The 21,819-nt window shown below is 37.8% G+C and overlaps 1 protein-coding gene and 1 long non-coding RNA gene across 2 annotated transcripts in view; one reads left to right on the top strand and one right to left on the bottom strand.

Moving 5' to 3' along the window:
• Positions 1-3,452: 3,452 nt before the first annotated feature.
• The window catches only part of LOC121010673 (uncharacterized), a 38,688-nt gene continuing 20,321 nt past the window's right edge, over positions 3,453-21,819 (bottom strand). The window contains exon 4 of the long non-coding RNA XR_005781321.1: positions 3,453-3,592. This is a non-coding gene — a long non-coding RNA (uncharacterized LOC121010673). The remainder of the gene's footprint in view (positions 3,593-21,819) is intronic.
• LOC121010672 (mitochondrial fission regulator 1-like) lies at positions 7,238-8,516 on the top strand. The gene has a single exon (XM_040444414.1). It carries the CDS (start codon positions 7,364-7,366, stop codon positions 8,369-8,371), a length of 1,008 nt encoding a protein of 335 aa, XP_040300348.1. The 5' UTR covers positions 7,238-7,363; the 3' UTR covers positions 8,372-8,516.

Consider the following 21,819-nt stretch of genomic DNA (forward strand, 5'->3'; position numbering starts at 1 on the left):
AAGAATATTCAAGACCAATATCTCTTATGAATACAGATGCAAAGTGGCACCTGGGTGGCTCAGTCAGTTAAGCATCTGACTCTTGACTTCAGCTCAGGTCATGATCTCACAGTTCGTGAGTACAAGCCCTGCATTGGGCTCTCTCTCAAAATAAACAAATAAACTTAAACAAAATGAACATAGATGTAAAAATCTTCAACAAAATATTAGCAAATCAAATCCAACAACATGTTAAAAAGATTATTCACATTAAAGTGTCATTTATTCCATGAACACGATTGTAGATTATAACAAGAAACCTAATCATTACAATATATCACATTAATACAACAAAGAGGAAAAAACATATGACCACCTCAAAAGATGCAGAAAAATCATTCAACATAATCCAGCACCCTTTTATTATTAAAAAAAAAAAAACCCTCTCATAAAACTAGGAATACAGTAAAAATTCCTCAACACCATAAAAGATATTTAGGAAAAACCCACAGCTAACATCATATTTATTGGTGAAAGACTGAAAGCTTTCGCCTTAAGATCCAAAACAAGAGATGTGTGCCCACTTTCACCACTACTAGTCAATATTGTACTGGAAGTTCTAGCTACAGCCATTAAACAACTAAAAGAAATTAAATGCATCTAAATTGGAAAGGAAGAAGTAAAATAATCTTTATTCACAGATGACATGACCCTATGTAGAAAATCTTTAAAAATCCACAAAGAAAAATAGTCATGCTAATAAACTATCAGCAAAGTTGTTGGGTACAAGATAAATTCACAAAAAGCTATTGTGATTCTGTATACCACCAAGGAGCTATCTTAAAACTATATTAAGAAAGCAATTCCCTTTATAACAGCATCAAAAACAATTAAATAGGAATTAATCTAACCAAGGAGGTGAAAGACTTGTATACTAAAAACTAGAAAGCATTACTAAAAGAATATAAAAGGGACCTAAATAAATGGAGCAGATATCCCATGTTGATGGAAACGAAGACTTAAGTCATTTTTCATATGTCAGTACTATCAAATGGTGTTCCATTTATACAAGATAAAAAGCTTTCTGGAGACTGATTACATAAATGTGACCTAATATTACTGAACTGTATGATTAAAAATGGTAAGGATGGTAAATTTTGTTTTACATATATATATGTTATATATATTTCACCACAACTAAAAATTAAAAAAACACATGTAACTGGAGTAAGGATACACACATAAACCAATGGAATAGTATAGAAAGCCCAGAAATAAAACCTTACATATATGGTCAACTGATTTTCAACAAGAATAGTCTTTTTTTTTTTTCTAAGTAGGCTCCACGTCCAGCACAGAGCCCAACACAGAGCCCAATGCAGGGCTTGATCTCACAATCCTGAGATCAAGAGTCAGATGCTTAACTGACTGAGCCACCCAACCATCCCAAGGAAAGGATAGTCTTAAGAATGAATGCTGTTGGGATACCTGGCCAGCTCAGTTGGTAAAACATAAGACTGTTGATCTTGGGGTTGTGAATCTGAGCCCCACACTGGGTATAGAGATTTCTTTAAAATAATTTTTAAAAAATGAATGCCAAGAAAACTGGATATCCCATGCAACAGAATGAAATTAGATGATTACCCTACATCATATATAAAAATTAACTCCAAATCCAATAAGTTTAATCCCTTAAGTTTAGTCAAAGATCTAAATTTAAGAGCTAAAACTATAAAAACTCAGTAAAAAACACTGGAGAAAATATTCATGACACTGGATTTGACAACAATTTCATGGATATAACCAAAGGACTGACAACAACAACAACAAAAAACCCAGTTTCATTAAAATTAAGATTTTCTTGCATCAAAGGATACTATCAAGAAGGTGAGGAGACAAAATAATGATTGAGAGAAAATATTTAAAAACTATATATCTGGTAAGGGATTAATATTCAGAAAATATAAAAATTCCTGACACTCAACAACAACAAAGCAAACAATGTAATTAAAGATGGGCAAAAGACTTGAACAAACATTTCTCTAAAGAAGATATACAAATGGCCAACAAGTACATGAAAAGGTACCCAATATCATTAGTCATTAGGGAAATGCAAATCAAAACCAAAACAAGGTACTACTTCACACTTACTAGGATGGCCAAAATAAAAAATGAAAGATAAAAAGTGTTGGCAAGGATGTAGAGGAATTGGAACCCTCCTGCACTGCAGGTGGAAAATAAAGTGGTGCAGCCCTGGTAGAAAACAGTTTCTCAAGAAGTTAAATGTAAGACTACCATTTGACCCATATGACCCAGGAATTATAATTCCTAGGTACATGTCCAAAGGAACTGGAAGCAGAGATCCAAATAGGTATCTGCAGACCAATGTTCATAGGAGCATTATTCACAGTAGCCAAAAGGGAGAAAGACCAATGTTCATAGCAGCGTTATTCACAGTAGCCAAAAGGGAGAAAGAGTCATCTGCCTATTAGCAGATGAATGTATAAACAAAATGTGGCATATACACAATTGAATGCTGTTCAATTCATACAAAATAAGGAAATTTTGTCAACATGGATGACACTTGAAAACATACTCACTGAAATAAGCCAGACACAAAAGGTCAAATATTGCATGATTCCGCTTAAGTTACATATAATAGTCAAATTCAGAGACAGAAACCAGAATAGCAGTTGCCAGGGGCTAGTAGAAGAATGGAGAGGTATTGTTTTTAATTGTTACATAGTTTATGCTAAAGATGATATAAATTAAAAATTTTGGAATAGGCAGTGGTAATGGGTATACCACTGTCTTGTGAGTGTATTTAATGCCACTGTGTTACACATTCACAAATGGTTAAAAAGATAAATATTATGTTATGCATATTATTTATTATGCAATATATTTATTATATATGCATATATATTATGCATAAATATATTTTATGTTATGCATATGCAAGAGATGATTCTTTAAGAATATATTTTAAAATAGCCAAAATGGCCAAGAAAATAAAAGATAAATCAGCAATGAATTAAGAATGAAAATAACCAATAATACTAAGGATATTTAATATCATAAAGGAATAAATATAAGAACAGATATAGGCTAATAAATTTTAGACACTGGAAAATACAAAATTAGAAAAGCTGGTAGAAGAAGAAATAGGAAGCTTAAAGAGACCAATAAACATTAAAGAAATAAAAATACATCAAATACCAGTCTCTAAAAAATTCTCGACGTATTGATAGTTTGATTTGTGAGATATAATAAAGTTTCAAGGAAAACATTCTTAAATACCTTCACAAGCTCAGAAAAAGATTCAGAAATATGAGGGAAAGCTCACATAAACATGTGTACACCCAAGCGTGCACATGCACACACATACACCCAAGTGTGCTAATGCAAACGCGCACATGCACCCAGACACATACAACCCAGCTCACCAATGGATGGGTCCTGAAGGACAAAGCTCTCCAGTAATAACCAATCTTTATTTAGATGCTTCAGCACTAAACTTATTTAGATGCTTCAGTACACATCCACTAACTTTCCCAAGTCTTCCTTATCTTCAGATGTTACAAGTTTCAATGCATCTCTTTTCTCAGCCCAGCTATGGGATTTGTTGGGGGAAAAAAAAATGAGAAAGTAAAAATAATTAATTCAAAATTAAGATATTTTATTTTATAATAAATTTTAAAAGCACATCTCAAATATTCTGACTTTATTATGTACCAGGGCCTAGAATAAGGAATTAAAAACATTGTCCATTAATCTTCCCAACTATCAATACTAATCAAGTATGAACACCCTCCCCGCCTCCAACTTTACAGATAAAACCAGCTCAGAGAAGTTAAGTTATATGACTTCCCAAAGTCATACAACTGGTAAATAATAGAGTTATGATATAATCCCAGGTAGGTAAACCCCCAAAACCAATGCTTTTAATGACTAAGCTATCATTGCCTCACAGATCAGTAAACTCATCACTAATATCTAGTTGATCAGGTTGGAAAGAAGGTAAGTACATCCACACACTGTCAGCTACATGTAATCTTTCTGAAAGAACACCACAAGTCCAGATTCTAGCAATTTTATTCCTATGGCTTTCCCTCCAGGAAAAAAAAAAGTGTGCAAAGATGTTTTAACAAATTGTTCACTGAAGCATTTTCTAAATATTTAAAATGTTCAAGAAAAGAAAATTTATTAAATTATGACATACATACTTAATAAAATATGGCAACATTAAAATAATGATGAAACCCATATTCACTAACAGAAAGGCAACAGCTACCAAGTCATATTCTAAAAAAATATTACAATCCAATTTTGGTCAAAACTTAATTTAACTAAATTTGGTTAAAAGAAGTAGATATTTTTGTACACAAAATTTTTTTAAAAAGTCTGTACAAAGACATCATGATTGTCTCCAATGAGTAGATTATGAATGCTTTCTACTGTCTTTATTCCTACAACTGTCATGTTGTTGCCAACTCTGCTGTCATGCTTGTAATCCCCTTCCAGCTTCCTAAAAAAATAACTCAGTTCAGGCATCCACCCTCTTCCACAGAGCAATTTGCTTCAAAGAATTCTAGGGCCATCAATTGATCATGTACTGAGCAGTCCAAGGCTCTAAGCTAATCATAGTGGTGCTGTTCCGCTGGCCAGTCATTTGTTTCGTAATGGGCAAGTAATGCAATTTAGGTCAAGACATATGCTTACTGAGAGACATCAGAAAAGGTTTGTTCAATGTTATAAATAAAAGTAAACAATAACTCTTTAGCTGTATATTGTGCTATGTCTAAATGTGACACCTAAAACTATTAAAGACATCTTGGTTGAAGATAGTTAATCTGAAGAGAAGCAGATATGTTAAAGGAAGCAGAGAGAAAAGAAAAACATCCTGAGTTCATAACATTGTTGAGCCTCAATAAACTAGCCCTAAAATTGCCTGAACTTGGGATTTCTTTTTACATGTGACATTGCATCTTTTTGTTTAAGTTATTACCTTCTACCAAAAGCATCTCTAATTTAAAATATTTCTGAATAGTCCTCATTTTGTTTGTAATGTGAACGTATGGTTTTTTCATCTATACTTAGAAATATGGGATGCTTTGGTGGCTCAGTCAGTTAAGCATCCGACTTCGGCTCAGGTCATTATCTCACAGTTTGTGAGTTTAAGCCCTGCATTGGTCTCTGCATTGACAATGTGGAGCCTGCTTGGGATTCTCTCTCTCTCTCTCTCTCTCTCTCTCTCTCTCTCTGCCCCCCAAACCATTAGCATTCTGTCTTTCAAAATAAATAAATAAACTTGAAAAAATATATAATTGTTAATACAGCCAGGAGAGGTGTCTGGGTGGCTCGGTTGGTTGAGCGTTCAACTCTTGATTTTGACTCAGGTTAGAATTTCAGGGTCATGGGGTCGGGACCTGCGTCAGGCTCTGCTGGAACCTTCTTGGAATTCTCTTCCTCCTGTTCTACGTGCCCCCTCCCTGAGCTCTCACCGTCTCTAAAAAGAAAAGAAAAAAGAAAAGAAAAGGAAAAGAAAAGAGGAAAGAAAAGAAAGCAAGCCAGGATACTACCAACGGGTCTCAATAGGTCAGGCAGCTGACTATACATTGTGGGAAGAGTACCAGTAACTGGGCATTCAAGTTGTAAGCAGAACCCTAGGGAAGCAACAAGCAGACACAGAGCCTGCACTGGAGTCTGGTCTTCTTCAGCCAGCTGAAGAGGTGAGCATTCTTAATAAAGTAACAGTCCCTTTCTACTCCAACCTCAAGAACCCTGGATTCATGCCCTAACTGTCCAGGTACCACTCAAGACCCCAAGGAGAATACATGGAACAGCTGACAATTAGGAAAGTCCAATACAAGACACAGTAAAATGACTAATTTCAAAGTAAGCATGTGAACTTTCAAGTCCACATTTTTTGAGCATGAACTAGGAAGTGGGACAGCATTCTAAATCTTATCAAGGCTTGTGAGCAGCCTAGATTTTAAATGGACCCTAAAAATAGACAACTGGAAAAATAAGTGAAAACATAGGTTTCTAGGTAGAAGCTGTATGAAGACAGTTTCAAAGCAGAGACTACTAGGGAAAAACTGATGAGATCAGACTGGCTGAAACAAAGGGTGGGTGTAGGGAAGCAAGGGGATTTAAAGCTCCAAGTGACTAGAGACCACATGAAGAGATAACAGCATTCAACCTGCCCTATCAACTCTTCGTTAGGCTGATGAGATGAAAGATGAGACGGGTAGAAGCCAATCAGGGGCGAATGTAGGAACTAAAGTAACAGTGATTACTATATTTTTTTGGCAGAAGTAAGTTTTTGCATTACATCTTTAAGAATTATACGTCTACTCATGTTTTCAGATTTGGTAATTTATATTTTTCTAAGATATTTCATTTAACTTTTTAAAATTATTAGATACAGTTGTTCATAAAATCCTCTATTAATTAAAAAAATTAGAGTTGTGATAAAATACATATAAAATTTACCATCTTAACCATTTTGAAGTGTGCAGTTCATTAAAGTTACCTATGTTCACACTGATGTGCAACCAATCTCCAGAATTTTACATCTTATAAAACTGAAACTACATCCATTGAACAAGAACTCCCCATTTTCCTCTCTCCTGCTGGCCCCTGGCAACCACCATTCAACTTTCTGTATTTATGAATCTCACTATTCTAGATACCTCACATAAGTGGAATCATACAATATAAATCTTTTAATGATAATCTAGATGCAACCTCAGGTTTTGATATATAATATTTTTGTTATATTCATTCCACTATATTCCTAATTTCTATGATAAATATTTCCTAATTTCTATGATGATATTATTACTGTATAATTAGCTACTTATTTGAATATTTAAATTTTTATTTTTTATTTTTGTTTGCATTTTATCATTTTTTAAATATGAAATTTATTGGCAAATTGGTTTCCATACAACACCCAGTGCTCATCCCAACAGGTGCCCTCCTCAGTGCCCATCACCCATTTTCCCCTCCCTTCCATGTCCCATCAACCCTCAGTTTATTCTCAGTTTTTAAGAGTCTCTAATGGTTTGCCTCCTTCCCTCTCTGTAAGTTTTTTTCCCCTTTAACCTCCCCCATGGTCTTCTGTTAAGTTTCTCAGAATCCACATAAGAGTCAAAACATATGGTATCTGGCCTTCTCTGTATGACTTATTTCACTTAGCATAACACTCTCCAGTTCCATCCATGTTGCTACAAAAGGCCATAGTTCGAAGCTGGAAGCAGGGGAAGCTCAAGAAGGCTCCTGGCTGCCTCGCGGCCGAGTGTGCTTATTGGACCATGTGCTGCTATGTATGCCTGGAGTACTTGAAATGCAAATTTGGAGAGACTTTGCCATCTAAATGCTTGGCTGGATTAAGCGCCTAATTAGGATGGTTTTTCAACAGGTTGGAGTAAGCATGCAATCGGTACTTTGGTCTGGGAAGCCATATGGTTCATCTCGAAGTATCGTAAGGAAAATTGGTACTAATTTATCTCTGATCCAGTGTCCAAGAGTTCAGTTTCAGCTTACCAGCCCTGCAACAGAATGGAGCCCTAGCCATCCAGGAGAGGATGCAGTGGTGTCTTTTGCTGATGTTGGATGGGTAGCCAACGAAGAAGAAGAGTGTTCAACAAGACGAAGGACAGAGGTCAGATCAAGGCAGCCCCTTCAGGATGGCCTGCCTTTCTTTGAGAAGCCGCCAAGCAGGGAGCTTTCCTTACCAAACCTGTCTCCAGAAGAGCCTCAACTGAAGACAGCACTGGCAAATGAGGAAGCACTACAGAAGATCTGTGCCCTTGAAAATGAACTTGCTGCTCTCCGAGCTCAGATTGCCAAAATTGTGACCCTGCAAGAACAGCAAAATCTCATTGCAGGTGATTCAGATTCGACCACATCCGTTACTGCGGCCCCACCCTCTGTCCCACCACCTCCCCCGCCCCCACCTCCTCCGCCCCTCCCCACACCAGGGCTCCACCAAAGTGTATCTGCTATTGACCTGATAAAAGAACGAAGAGAGAAAAAAGCCTGTGCTGGAAAGACTCAGGTTAAGAGCAGGCCAAAGAAACCGGATATGCCAAATATGCTAGAGATCCTTAAAGATATGAACAGTGTAAAACTTCGGTCAGTAAAAAGGTCAGAACAGGATCTAAAGCCCAAACCTGTGGATGCTACCGACCCTGCTGCCCTCATAGCAGAGGCTCTGAAAAAGAAATTTGCCTTTCGATACCGAAGTGATAGTCAAGGTGAAGTTGAAAAAGGAATTCCAAAGTCTGAATCAGAGGCCACCTCAGAAACAGTGTTGTTTGGGCCGCACATGTTGAAGTCTACAGGAAAAATGAAGGCTTTGATTGAAAATGTTTCAACTTAATAATAGCTGAAGAAAAACTATCCTTGTTCCAGCTGTTGGTTTGTTAGGGCTATTTGGCTAGTAGAAATCAACACTAGTTAGTAAATACCTGAATTTAGTATTCAGTAGTCTCCTTTAGGTCTAATAAAAAAGCACTCTAAGTCTGTGTTTGTTTTTATGAGAAGGTTCTGAAGTTTTCCATAACAGGTTTTTAATGTGTAGCCAGGATGTTAAGGTTTCTAGTCTTAACAATTATATAGATTTCAGAGGAAAGGACATTGTAGATGTAGAGTTTTTAATTTTTGACACTAGTTTATCTGTGCAAATGTTCTATATGCATATATTTGGGTATAAAATAGTACGTAAAATGTAATAATGACGTCAGTGAAGCTGTCAGTGATTTATTACTCAGTGATGGAACAGCTGGTATAACACACAGTTGCTCGAGTGAAAAATTTGGGATTGGAACCTTTTTGCCTTGAATAGGACTTTAGGACTTTTACCCTAGATCCCCTCTCACATTTCTTTAGAGATGGGGGTTCAAGTAGGAACCAGATAATGTTTACTGCTGAAAGTTCCATAATGCTTTCATTTAAAGGAAAGTCAAAGACCACAAAAGTGCTTTCACTCCAGTGCTGAGAAAGAAAATGTAGTTTTTAGATAGAAATCAAATTATTGAATCAAATCTATAACAGGTGAAAACCAGAATGTACCATCTTTCTATTCCAGTTTAATAAAGGCATCATAAAGATGGCTTGTTACTAAGTTAATATGTAATATAAATGGCAGCATAATGGAGTTGAAATTTTTTAAAATATTGGTCGAATGTAGTAGCTTTATAATGAAACACTTAATAGGTGAAAGAATTTCCTGTAAGTTATCATTGGTCTGCTATTCTGTTGAATTACACCATGCAGCAACCCTTAGGTGCTCATAGGAGAAAAGCCGTTCTTGTGGAGGGCTTCCGAGGAATGCTGTACATGCTCATTTGGGAATGCTCAATAAAACTTTATGGTTTTCTATATTTCTGCTAAACTCAGCTGTAGTTAACGCAGAATCTTCTACCATGAGTAAATACTTGGATTTATTTAAATCTAGTAAAAAGTGGAGATGGGAAGAGTAGACCTTTAAGTTATTGAAAATATGTGCAATGTTCTCAATATTAGGAAATGTTATTCAGCTTAAATTTGAACTGTGGCTTATTTTACACGTTTGTTGATTTACATTACATTGTTTCTAATTGTTTCATATGATTTAAAAATTCTGCCTTTAAAAGAAATTGAGAAAATTTGCCTAAATTATATATTTTGACCTTCTAAGCAATTTATATTTGTATCAGTATTGAATTTTGGCCAGTGCTCCAACTGAAGGAAGTTACTGTATTGAAATAAAGCAAATTTGTATTTTCCTTGGACCATAAAAAAAAAAACAAAAAACAAACAAACAAAAAAAAAAAACAAAAGGCCATAGTTCATTCTTTCTCATTGCCAAGTAGTATTCCATTGTGTATATAAACCACAATTTCTTTATCCATTCATCAGTTGGTGGACATTTAGGCTCTTTACATATTTTGGCTATTGTTGAAAGCTCTGCTATAAACATGGGGTACAAGTGCCCCTAGGCATCAGCACTCCCTTATCCCTTGGGTAAATTCCTAGCAGTGCCATTCCTGGGTCATAGGGTAGGTCTATTTTTAATTTTTTGAGGAACCTCCACAGTTTCCCAGAGCGGCTGCACCAGTTTGCATTCCCACCAATAGTGCAAGAGGGTTCCTATTTCTCCACATCCTCGCCAGCATCTATAGTCTCCTGATTTGTTCATTTTAGCCACTCTGACTGGCATGAATGTGGTATCTCAGTGTGGTTTTGATTTGTATTTCCCTGATGAGGAGCAACGTTAAGCATCTTTTCATGTGCCTGTTAGCCATCTGGGTGTCTTCTTTAGAAAAGTGTCTATTCATGTCTTCTGCCTATTTCTTCACTGGATTATTTGTTTTTCGGGTGTGGAGTTTGGTGAGCTCTTTATAGATTTTCGATACTAGCCCTTTGTCCGATATGTCATTTGTAAATATCTTTTCCCATTCTGTTGGTTGTCTTTTAGTTTTGTTGTTTCCTTTGCAGTGCAGAAGTTTTTTATCTTCGTGAGGTCCCAGTAGTTCATTTTTGCTTTTAATTCCCTTGCCTTTGGGGATGTGTCAAGTAAGAAATTGCTGCGGCTGAGGTCAGAGAGGTTTTTTCCCGCTTTCTCCTCTAGGGTTTTGATGGTATCCTGTCTCACATTCAGGTCCTTTATCCATTTTGAGTTTTTGTGAGTGATGTAAGAAAGTGGTCTAGTTTCATCCTTCTGCATGTTGCTGTCCAGTTCTCCCAGCACCATTTGTTAAAGAGACAAATGTCTTTTGTCCACTGGATATTCTTTCCTGCTTTGTCAAAGATTAGTTGGCCATACTTTTGTGGGTCCAATTCTGGAGTCTCTATTCAATTCCATTGGTCTATGTGTCTGTTTTTGTGCCAATACATGCTATCTTAATGGTTACAGCTTTGTAGTAGAGGCTAAAGTCTGGGATTGTGATGCCTCCCACTTTGGTCTTCTTCTTCAATATTACTTTGGCTATCCAGGGTCTTTTGTGGTTCCATACAAATTTTAGGATTGCTTGTTCTAGCTTCAAGAAGAATGCTGGTGCAATTCTGATTGGGATTGCATTGAATGTGTAGATAGCTTTGGGTAGTATTGACATTTTAACAATATTTATTCTTCCAATCCATGAGCATGGAATGTTCCATTTCTTTGTATCTTCTTCAATTTCCTTCATCAGCTTTCTATAGTTTTCAGCATACAGATCTTTTACATCTTTGGTTAGGTTTATTCCTAGGTATTTTATGCTTCTTGGTTCCATTGTGATTGGGATCAGTTTCTTTATTTGTCTTTCTGTTGCTTCATTATTAGTGTATAGGAATGCAACTGATTTCTGTACGTTGATTTTGTATCCTGCGACTTTGCTGAATTCATGTGTCAGTTCTAGCAGACTTTTGGTGGAGTCTATCAGATTTTCCATGTATCTGCAAAAAGTGATACATGTCATGTCATGTACATACATTTTCATGTCATCTGCAAAAAGTGAAAGCTTGACTTCATCTTTACCAATTTTGATGCCTTTGATTTCCTTTTGTTTGACTGCTGATGCTAGAACTTCCAACACTATGTTAAACAACAGCGGTGAGAGTGGACATCCCTGTCGTGTTCCTGATCTCAGGGGGAAAGCTCTCAGTTTTTCCCCATTGAGGATGATATTAGCTGTGGGCTTTTCATAAACGGCTTTTATGATGTTTAAGTATGTTCCTTCTGTCCCGACTTTCTCGACGGTTTTTATTAAGAAATGGTGCTGAATTTTGTCAAATGCTTTTTCTGCATCAGTTGACAGGATCATATGGTTATTTTTTCTTTTATTAATGTGATGTATCACATTGATTGATTTGCGAATGTTGAACCAGCCCTGTAGCCCAGGAATGAATCCCACTTGATCATGGTGAATAATTCTTTTTATATGCTGTTGAATTCGATTTGCTAGTATCTTGTTGAGAATTTTTGCATCCATATTCATCAGGGATATTGGCCTGTAGTTCTCTTTTTTTACTGGGTCTCTGTCTGGTTTAGGAATCAAAGTAATGCTGGCTTTATAGAATGAGTCTGGAAGTTTTCCTTCCCTTTCTATTTTTTGGAACAGCTTGAGAAGGATAGGTATTATCTCTGCTTAAAATGCCTGGTAGACTTCCCCAGGGAAGCCATCTGGTCCTGGACTCTTATTTGTTGGGAGATTTTTGATAACTGATTCAATTTCTTCACTGGTTATGGTCTATTTGAGTTTTCTATTTCTTCCTGCTTGAGTTTTGGAAGTGTGTGGGTGTTTAGGAATTTGTCCATTTCTCCCAGGTTGTCCAGAGACTAGGTATTTTGAGAACATCATCGAAGTAAAATAGCTCTTGAGCCCCACTGAAAATGACCTTACCAAATTCTCCTGACCATTGACACTGATGCATTAGAGCATTGAGCCCTATGACTGTGGGAGCATTGAGCCTTCGATAATCATCTCACAGCTGAGGAGTCTCCACCTGACATCTAGTGTGTAGAGATGCTGGAGACCTCCAAATCACATAGACAAGGGAGAGGAGAAGCTGACATCAAGGTAGACTGCTTCTGCCATAGATGCCAGAACAACATTTCATACTTCAATTAAACAGAATCTTTTCTTGTCTTCCTTTCCTTTACTCTGTAATTGGCCTGGAAATTTGTGTCTCCCAGACCATTGCTAAGGGGGTAACCTTCCAGCCTATTGGATTTGTCATCAAAAATTTTTATCTGTCCATGGTGCTAAAGACCCCCCTGGTCCACCCTGTGATGAATTTCTTTTCCTAATGTCACCATAAACTATAGTCGAACCCCATTAGTAGTCTCTTACCAAGTTCACCTTTGATGGTCAGAACAACCTGTGCTTTATTTTACCTTTCTTCAGTTATAACTGTATGCACCCAATTAGAGACAACTCCTTATATAAATCTTAGTACACTTGCACCCCATTTTCTCAGGATTATCTATATCAGATTTGCCACAACTCTCTAAGAGCTGTCACCAGCACCACCTATCTTTGCAAGGTATTGAGAATGACTCATTCTTTCAGGCTAGATTTTCTCCACATATGCACTGAAAACCTGATCTCTTGCTTGAATAGATAAACACAGAAATCCTACCACCCTAATGGGAATGATTTGTGCCCTGACAGGGTTTGTCTATGTCTATGGTGGTTATTATTCTTGGGTCTATGAATGCCTCGGTTGTGGGAACATAGCTGAGCAATGCTTCTTAGGTTATCTAACTAACTTTTCACAAAGAAACTTTTCACAAGGAAACTAGACATCTCAATGACCAACTTTCCTGGATTTACATTGTCAAATTAGAAAGGAACTACCAGGAGGCATTCATGATTAAGGATTTGTTTCCTTTGACAGGGCCGTGTTCCCTGGTTAGGAGTAAGTGAAAATGAAAATATGATCAAAACTCTCTCCTTGGGTACCTGGGTGGCTCAGTCGGTTAAGCATGCAACTCTTGATATTGGCTCAGGTCAGGATCTTGTAATCATGAGATCAAGCCTCAAGTTGGGCTGTGCACTGAGCGTGGAGCCTGCTTGGGATATTCTCTCTCTCTCTTTCTTTCTTTCTCTCATTCCCCCTGCCCCGTCCCTGCCCTGCTTGTGCACTCACTCTCTCTCAACATAAATAAACATTAAAAACAAAACAAACCCTCTCCTTTATTGTTGAAGATACCGCAGCATCTCGTGCTAGGACAATAGCTTCCCAATAAAGATTCTCTAGACTCTCTGGACAAAGTTGTTATTAATAATAGAACAACTCTTGATTATCTTTTAGCTGAGCAAGGATGTGTCTGTGGTGTGGCTAACACTACCTGCTGTGTCTGGATTCACTCTGCTGGGGAAGTTGAAAGTCACTTACCTAAGATCACAGAATAAGTTGCTTGAATTAAAAAGGTGACTCCTTCAATGGAGTCTTTCTTTGACTTATTTGATTTTGATATTTTTTGGGGGGGGGGGTTGGGGGACTATAGCTCCAAAGTACACTCCAAACATTGGGAATTACCCTGCTTTTAGTAATGATAATAACCTTCCTGGTGCCTATATTTTTATTGGAGCACTTAGTCCATTTACATTCAAAGTAAATGATTATTATTTTTGTTATGTTTATATATACCTCTGAAATTTTTTCCTTTCCTAATTTTCTGACTCCTGTTTATGGTCTTTTCTTTCCACTCAAAGAATTACCTTTTATTTAAGTTTCTTGAAAGACTGGTTTAGTGAATTCCTTCAACTTTTGTTTTCCTGGCAAATTGTTTATCTCTCCTTCTATTCTGAATGATAGGCTTGACAGAATATTCTTGACTGCAAGTTTTTCCCTTTAAGTGCTGTGAATATATCATGCCACTCCCTTCTGGCCTGCAAAGTTTCTGCTGAAAATTCAGTTGATAGCCTTATGGGGTTTGCCTTCTATGTAACTGTCTTCTCTTCACTTGCTGCTTTTAAAATTCTCTCTTTATCACTATTTTTGGTCTTTTTTTTTTTTTTTTTAGTTAGTCTATTTATTTATGTAATCTTTACATCTAATGTGAGGCTCAAACTCACAATCCTGAGATGAATAGTCACGTGCTCCTCTGAGCCAGCCAGGCACCCCTACTTTTGGTCATTTTACTTATTGTGTATCTTGCTGTGGACCTCTTTGGGGGATCTCTGTGCTTCCTGGATCTGGATTTCTGTTTCATTCCCCAGATTCAGGAAGTTTTCTTCAAATAAATTATTTCTTGAAATAAATTTTCTGCTCCCTTATTCTCTTTTCCTTTGGGGATTCCTATAACACCAGTGTTATTACATCTGATGATATCCTGAGTTCCCTTAACATATTCAAGTTTTTATTCTTTTTTTATTTTTGCTGTTCAGTTTGGTTGCTTTCTATTACTCTGTCTTCCAGTTCTCTGATCCATTATTGTGCTTCCTCTAGTCTACTATTTATTCTCTTGAGTGTATTTTAAATTTCATTTATTGACTTCTTATCTCTGCTTCTTTTTCCTATTTTCTATCTTTTTGTTGAAGGTGTCACTATGATCATCCACTTTTTTCTCAAGTCCAGCAAGTATCTTTATGACCATTACTCTGAATTCTCTACCATGCATATTGCTTGTCTCCATCTCAGTTAGTTGTTTTGCCTTATTTTGTCCTGTTTTATTTGGGACATATTCCTCTGTCTCCTCATTTTGTCTAACTCCCTGCATCTGTTTCCATGTGTTAGGAAGGTCACTTATGTCTCCTCATCTTGAAAATAGTGACCTTATAAAGAAGAGGTCCTGTAGTCCTTTCCTGCATGATGTTCCCTTCTTACCAGAACCTGATGCTTCAGGGGTGTCCCCTATGTGTTTTGTGTGTGCCCTGCTGTTGTGATTGAGCTGCATTTGCCTTCAGTCAACTTGGCTGCAATTGCCCTCTTTGCCTGTTGTGGGCAGGGTTTGGTCTGTGTGTGGTTAAAGGGAAATTCTGGGGCTGTCTTGGTCTTGTAGTTGGGTCAGACCAGATGCTTCCCCTCAGCCTATTTTTTGGAACTGTGGTCACCTGGCACTTCAGGGCAGTCTCCCTTCATTGTCCCAAGAAAGGCTTTCATTGGTGAGTGAAGCCTGTGGAGACACCAGATGTCTGTTCCAGTCTGCCTGTTGGGGTTGCAGTGACCCTGAACTACAGGGCTCTTTGTGCTGCCTCCTGTGAGATTTTTGTTGGTGACAGGCTAGCAGTCAGATCAGATGTTTGCATCGAGCCCACTGCTGGGGATCCATTTAAACTGGTGTGTGTAGTTATCTTTCTCTCTCTAAGGGAAGAGTCGGTTTGGAGTGCTGCTAGTCACTAGCAGGTCTGCTTGCAGAATGAGATGCTTTGGAGGGACTCCTGCTGATTGGAGCAGGCTAGATGGGGCTGATCGGCAGGAGAAGTGGGAGCAGGGCACAGGGTATTAGCAAGATAGGTTCACACTGGTTCCCAAAGGTGCCTGAATATCTAGGCTGGAGGGTGACGGTTGGGGAGAGAAATGATGTTAACCAGCTATTCTGTTCCCAGAGAAGTCTCTTAAAGATCCCTGCCTCTCCAGCAAAGTTCTGAGATTAGTAAATAAATCCCCTTCCCATATAATGCAGGTACTTTTAAAATGGCTGCTGCTTTGCTATTTCTCAATGGAGTTGTTTGTTATGCTGTCTCTTAAAGGGTGGGAACTATTTCCTGTTGCCCTCTGGCTCTCCCAGAGCTGAGCCCACTGAGTTTTGTTTTTTTTTTAATTATTTTTTTAAAGTTTATTTATTTTTGAGAGAATGAGACAGACAGAACATGAACGTGGGAGGGGCATAAAGAGAGGGAGACACAGAATCTGAAACAGGCTCCAGGCTCTGAGCTGTCCGCACAGAGCTTGACGCGGGGCTTGAACCTAAAGCTGTGAGATCATGACCTGAGCCAAAGTGAGACGCTTAATTGACTGAGCCACCTGGGAGCCCCTGAGCCTACTGAGTTTTAAAGTTGCTGGTGTCAAGCCCCACTGATTGTAAAAGCTCAAGAAGATAAGCCCCTCTGGTTTTCAAAGTCAAATGTTACAGGGACTGTCTTCCCAGTGCAGGTCTCCTATTTCTGGGGTGCCTGATGTGATTCTGTTCCTCTCTGTTCTCCATGTTTGTGGTATCCCTTGAGTTTGTAGTTAGTCTCATAGGTTAGTCTGGTTCCCACCTGGGACTCCACCCTTCCTACCATTTTTTTCCAGTGTGGCCTCTTCTCTACAATTAACTGTGGAGAGTCTGTTCTGCCAGTCCTTGATTCGCTTTATGGGTTAGTTACAGTGATGTGGCTGTTGTCTGGGTGTATCTGTGTGAGGAGGTGAGCCTAAGATCCTCATACTCCACCATCTTCCCAGACTTCTCTCTGATTTTTTATACCTTCTTGAGTTTGGTTTGGTAATTGTACCTTCCTAGGATTTTTCCATTTTATCCAAGTTGTCTGTTCTATTGGCATGAAGATGTTTATAATATTGCCTTATAATCCCTTAAATTTCTGCATGGCCAATAGTGATGTTCTTTCTTTCATTCCTGTACGTTTGTGTGTATTTGTCTTTATCCGTCCATCTATTCTATTTTTAACATTTGGGTTCCTTTATTTTCTCTGTTTTTTTTTGTTTTCTATTTCATTGTTTTCTGCTTTTATGCTTGTTATTTCATTTCTTCTGCTTGCTTTCATTAGTATAATTTGCCCTTCTTTTTCTAGTTTCTTAAGGTAGAAGCTTAGGTTATTGATTTGACACTTTTCTGATAAAGACTCTTAAAGCTATAAATTTACTTTTAAGTATTGCTTTAAGCTACATCTCATAAATTTTGAGATTTTATTTTTGTTTTTATCAAATTCAAAAATTTTATTTTTGTTTTTATTAAATTAAAAATATTTTCTAGTGTCCATTGCAAATTCTTCTGTGATCTATGGATTTTAGAAGTATGTTTTTCAATTTCCAAATATCTGAGGATATCCAGGATATCCTCAAAAAAAGGATATCCTTTTTTGCTACCTTTTAGTTTCTAATTTAATTTCATGTCATTGAAAAGCATTCTTTTTTGATATAAACATTCTTTAAATTTTTTGAGACTTATTTTATGATTCAGCTTATGAAATATTCTGGAGAATGCTTGTTTGAAAGGAATGTGTATTCAAGCACTGTTTGGTGGAATATTTTATAGATGTCAGATTGAATTGGTTGATATTGTAGGGGAATTAAAACTTCTACCCTCTCAGGGTCTCTGGCTGGGCCTGAGAATCGTATTGATATAGAACAGAGTAATGGGGAGAAAAGCATAGAGCTTAACATTTACATGGGAGCCCCCATGTGGAAATAAAGACCCAAAAGGTGGATAGGCTCAAGTGCTTATAAACCAGATTGAACAACGTAGCAGTTGTGGGAAACTAAAGTAAGTGGAAGACTAAAAGAAGGTAAGAGTTACTTTAACAAGGTCTGTTTGTATAGATTTGTCTAGGCCTCTATTCAGTCTTTGGTGATGAGAATTTTTTTTTTCTTCCTGGTATAGGAAGGGTGTCTTTCCCATTGGGAGTTTTATCTGCTGCTTTCAGGAAAAAAAGGAAAGGTCAGAATGCCTTTCTTGCATCTCTTGTTTTTCAAGTGTCTTTAGCTCAAAATAATTCTTATGCCAAAATGGCATATTTTGGGGTGCCATATTCTGCTACTCTCCAGTAACATTGTTCAAATCTTCTATATTCTTGCTGATTTTCTGTGTAGTGTTCTATCAGTTATTAAGAATGAGATATTCACATATCCAGCTACTGTTGAATTATCTATGTCAGTTGTTGCTTCATGTATTTGGGGGCTGTATATAAGTCTGTATACATTTATAACTGTGATATATTTCTGATATATTGACCCTGTTTACATTATGAAATACTCCTTTTTGTTTGTAGTAGTAGTTCCTGTTTTAAAATATATCTTGTCAGGTATTAATATAACCATTTCAGCTCTCTTATGATTGCTGTTTGCCTGGTATATTTTTTACTTTTCTTTTACTCTCAAAATTGTCTTAAGATTATTTTAATTTTAGTGTGTTTTTTGTGTGCAGTATGTATTTAGATCTTGCTTTATTTATTCAAACTGAAAAACTCTGCATTTTGCTAATAGAAATCAAAGAAGTAGAGTGATGGAGAATCTTGGGACAGGATTTTGAGATAGGATGTTCAAGGAAGGCCTCCTTGTGACAGTGACATATAAGTTGAAACCTAAGGATTAGAATGAATCCGAGTGTGAAGAGAGGAGGGGAAATAGCATTGTAGGTAAAGGGAACAAAATGAGTTATAAGACAGCTTGACGTTTTTGAATAACTGAAAGAGAAGTATGGTACACAGGGAGAGAGGGGAACATGGGGACAGATGAAGTTAGAATGTTAAAAGATGGCAAGGTCATGCAGAGTCTTGAAGACTATAATCAGGAGTTTATATTTTATTCAAAATATACTATGGGAATTCCAGCAAAGATGACTAAGTGGGAGGGTCCTAGGCTCATGTCATCCCATAGATACAGCTAGATAATACCTACATCAGTGTAAGTAGCCAGAAAATGACCCAAAACTGACAGAACAGACTCTCCATAGCTAAATGTAGAGAAGAGACTACATCAAAAAGAATAGCAAGGGTAGAGATGCAGTCCTGAGCCAAACTGATCTCTGAGACTCTCCCTGGAGAGACAGGGACACTACAGACATAGAGAAGAGCAGACCCCCACGCCAGGCACCCCAGACATGGAGGACTCTCACTGGGAAGACAAATCCATTTAAGATTTGGCTTTGAAAACCAGAGGGGCTTAACTTCCGAGGTTTTTATTTAAGTTTATTTATTTATTTTGAGAGAGAGAGAGAGAATGAGCAGGGCAGGAGTGGGACAGAGAGAGAGAATCCCAAGCAGGCTCTGCAACATCAGCAGGGAGCCCAACATGGGGCTTGAACCCACAAACCATGACTTTATGACCTGAGCCAAAACCAAGACTTGGGCATTTAACCAACTAAGCCACCCAGATGCCCCTTAACTTCTGAGTTCTTAAAACTAGTGGGGCTTAACAACTGGAACTTTAAATATCAGTGGGCTTGGCTCTGGGAAAGCTGAAAGATGAGGGTGCCCGGCCTTAAAAAGACAGCATAAGAAACAGCCTCGCTGAAGCAGCAGTTTGAAAATGCCTGGGGTGTATGGGAGGGATATTTGTTTATTAATCTCAGAGAATGTGCTGGAGGGGCAAGGATCTTTAGGTGACTTACCTAGGAACAAAGAGCTGGTGGGTGTCATTTCCTTCCCCTGTCCGCCAGCCTGTATATCGGCAGGAACCAGCATAGCACAAACACTCTCCACCTAGCTTGCTAACTGCAGGCCCCACCGCCATGCTCTTTTGCAGATGCACCCACTCCAACCTGGCCTCTGCAGTAGTCTTTCCAAAGCAGTGCCACACAGGCAAGGCAGTATGCAAGCAGTCCCAATAGAGTTCAGCACCACCCCAAATTATCTTGCCCAGAAAAGAATGGAAGAAAACCACACACACCAACTCACCTGTAGCCCCAACAGTGGGCTGGGGCCAGACATCTGATACGACTGCAGGTCCCACCCACCAATGAAAACTTTTCAGGGGACAACACAGTGAAAACACCTTGCACTTTGGTTCTACTGCAGCTCTGGCAAATGCCTAGTCTGACCCAAATCAAGTCCAGTTTAGCTTTAGACTAGCTCGCTAACGACATAGGGACCAAATCCTCTTGGCAGGCAAAAGAGCGATGGCAGATGACTGAAGGCAAATATGACTCAGCCACAACATCAGGTCTCAGGCAACACACACAGGAGACACCCCTAAAATGCCAGGTTCTGGTGAAGAGGGGACACTGCCCTGCAGGATGCTACAGGGTCTCTTTCTCATACTTTCAAGATCAGGAGGCACTTTCTTAACTTGTAAAACCAGATGCAGAGATTTAGACAAATTAAGGAGACAGAAAAATATATCCCAAATGAACAAGACAAAATTACAACAACAGACCTAAATGAAATGAAGATATGTAATATGCCTGATATGGAATTTAATGTAGTGGTCATAAAGATACTCATTGGATTGAGAAAAGAGTGGAGGACTCAGACCCTTAACAAAAGAGGTAGGAAACATAAAAAGAACCAATCAGAGATGAAGAACTCAATAACTAAAATGAAAAATACACTAGGTGGAATAAACAGTAGACTACAGGAAACAGAAAATGTGTCAGCAGCTGGAGAACAGAGTAATGGAGCAAATCAAGCTGAATAAAAGAGAGAAAAGTAATAATAATAAAAATAAATTAAGTGAATTCAGTGACACCATCAAGTATAATAACATTTGCATTAAAGGGATTCCATAAGGAGAAGAGAGAGAAAGGGGGACAGAAAATTTATCTGAAGAAATAAAAACTAAAAGCTTCCCAAATCTAGGGAAGGAAACAGACATCCAGATCCAAGAGGCACAGAGAGCCCTTGACAAAATGAACCCAGAGAGTTCCATAGCAAGACACACAGTAATTAAAATGGCAAAAAGCAATGGCAAGGAGTTTTTTTTTTAATCAGCAAGAGAAAAGAAGACAGTTATACAGAAGGGAAACCCCATAAGGCTATCAGCTGAAATTTCAGCAGAAGCTTTGCAGGCCAGAAGGAAGTGAAATGATATATTTGAAGTGCTAGAAGTGAAAAACCTGCAACCAAGAATACTCCAGCAAGGCTATCATTCTGAATAGAGGGAGAGATAAAGAGTTTTCCAGACAGGGGCACCTGGGTGGCTCAGTCAGTTAAGTGTCCGACTTCGGCTCAGGTCATGATCTCATGGCTCGTGAGTTTGAGCCCCATGTAAGGTTCTGTGCGACAGCTCAGAGCCTGGAATCTGCTTTAGATTTTGTGTCTCTGTCTCTCTCTGCCCCTCCCCTTCTCATTCTCTGTCTCTCAAAAATAAATAAACATTAAAAAAAAATTTTTTTTTAAGAATTTTCCAGACAAACCAAAGTTAAAGGCATTTATCACCATTTAGCCAGTCTTACAACAAAGTTAAAGGGGACTCTGAGTGGGAAAGAATGACTATAAACTGGAGAAAGAAAGGTAGGAATCACAAAAGCAGTAAAATTAAGTCTATCTATAAAATCAGTGAAGGGTTTCAAAAAATAAAAGGATGTAAGTTATGCATCATATACCTTAAATGTGGGGGAGAGGAGTAAAACTCTATTGCTTGTAGAATGGTTCCAAACTTAAGTGACCATTAACTTAATATAGAATGCTATATGCATAAGCTGTTATATATAAACCTAATGGTAACCACAAATCAAAAACCAGTAATAGACAAAAAAAA

The sequence above is a fragment of the Herpailurus yagouaroundi genome, unplaced genomic scaffold, assembly GCF_014898765.1.
Source record: "Herpailurus yagouaroundi ecotype Mexico unplaced genomic scaffold, PumYag 192, whole genome shotgun sequence".
NCBI classification, from domain to species: Eukaryota; Metazoa; Chordata; class Mammalia; order Carnivora; family Felidae; genus Herpailurus; species Herpailurus yagouaroundi.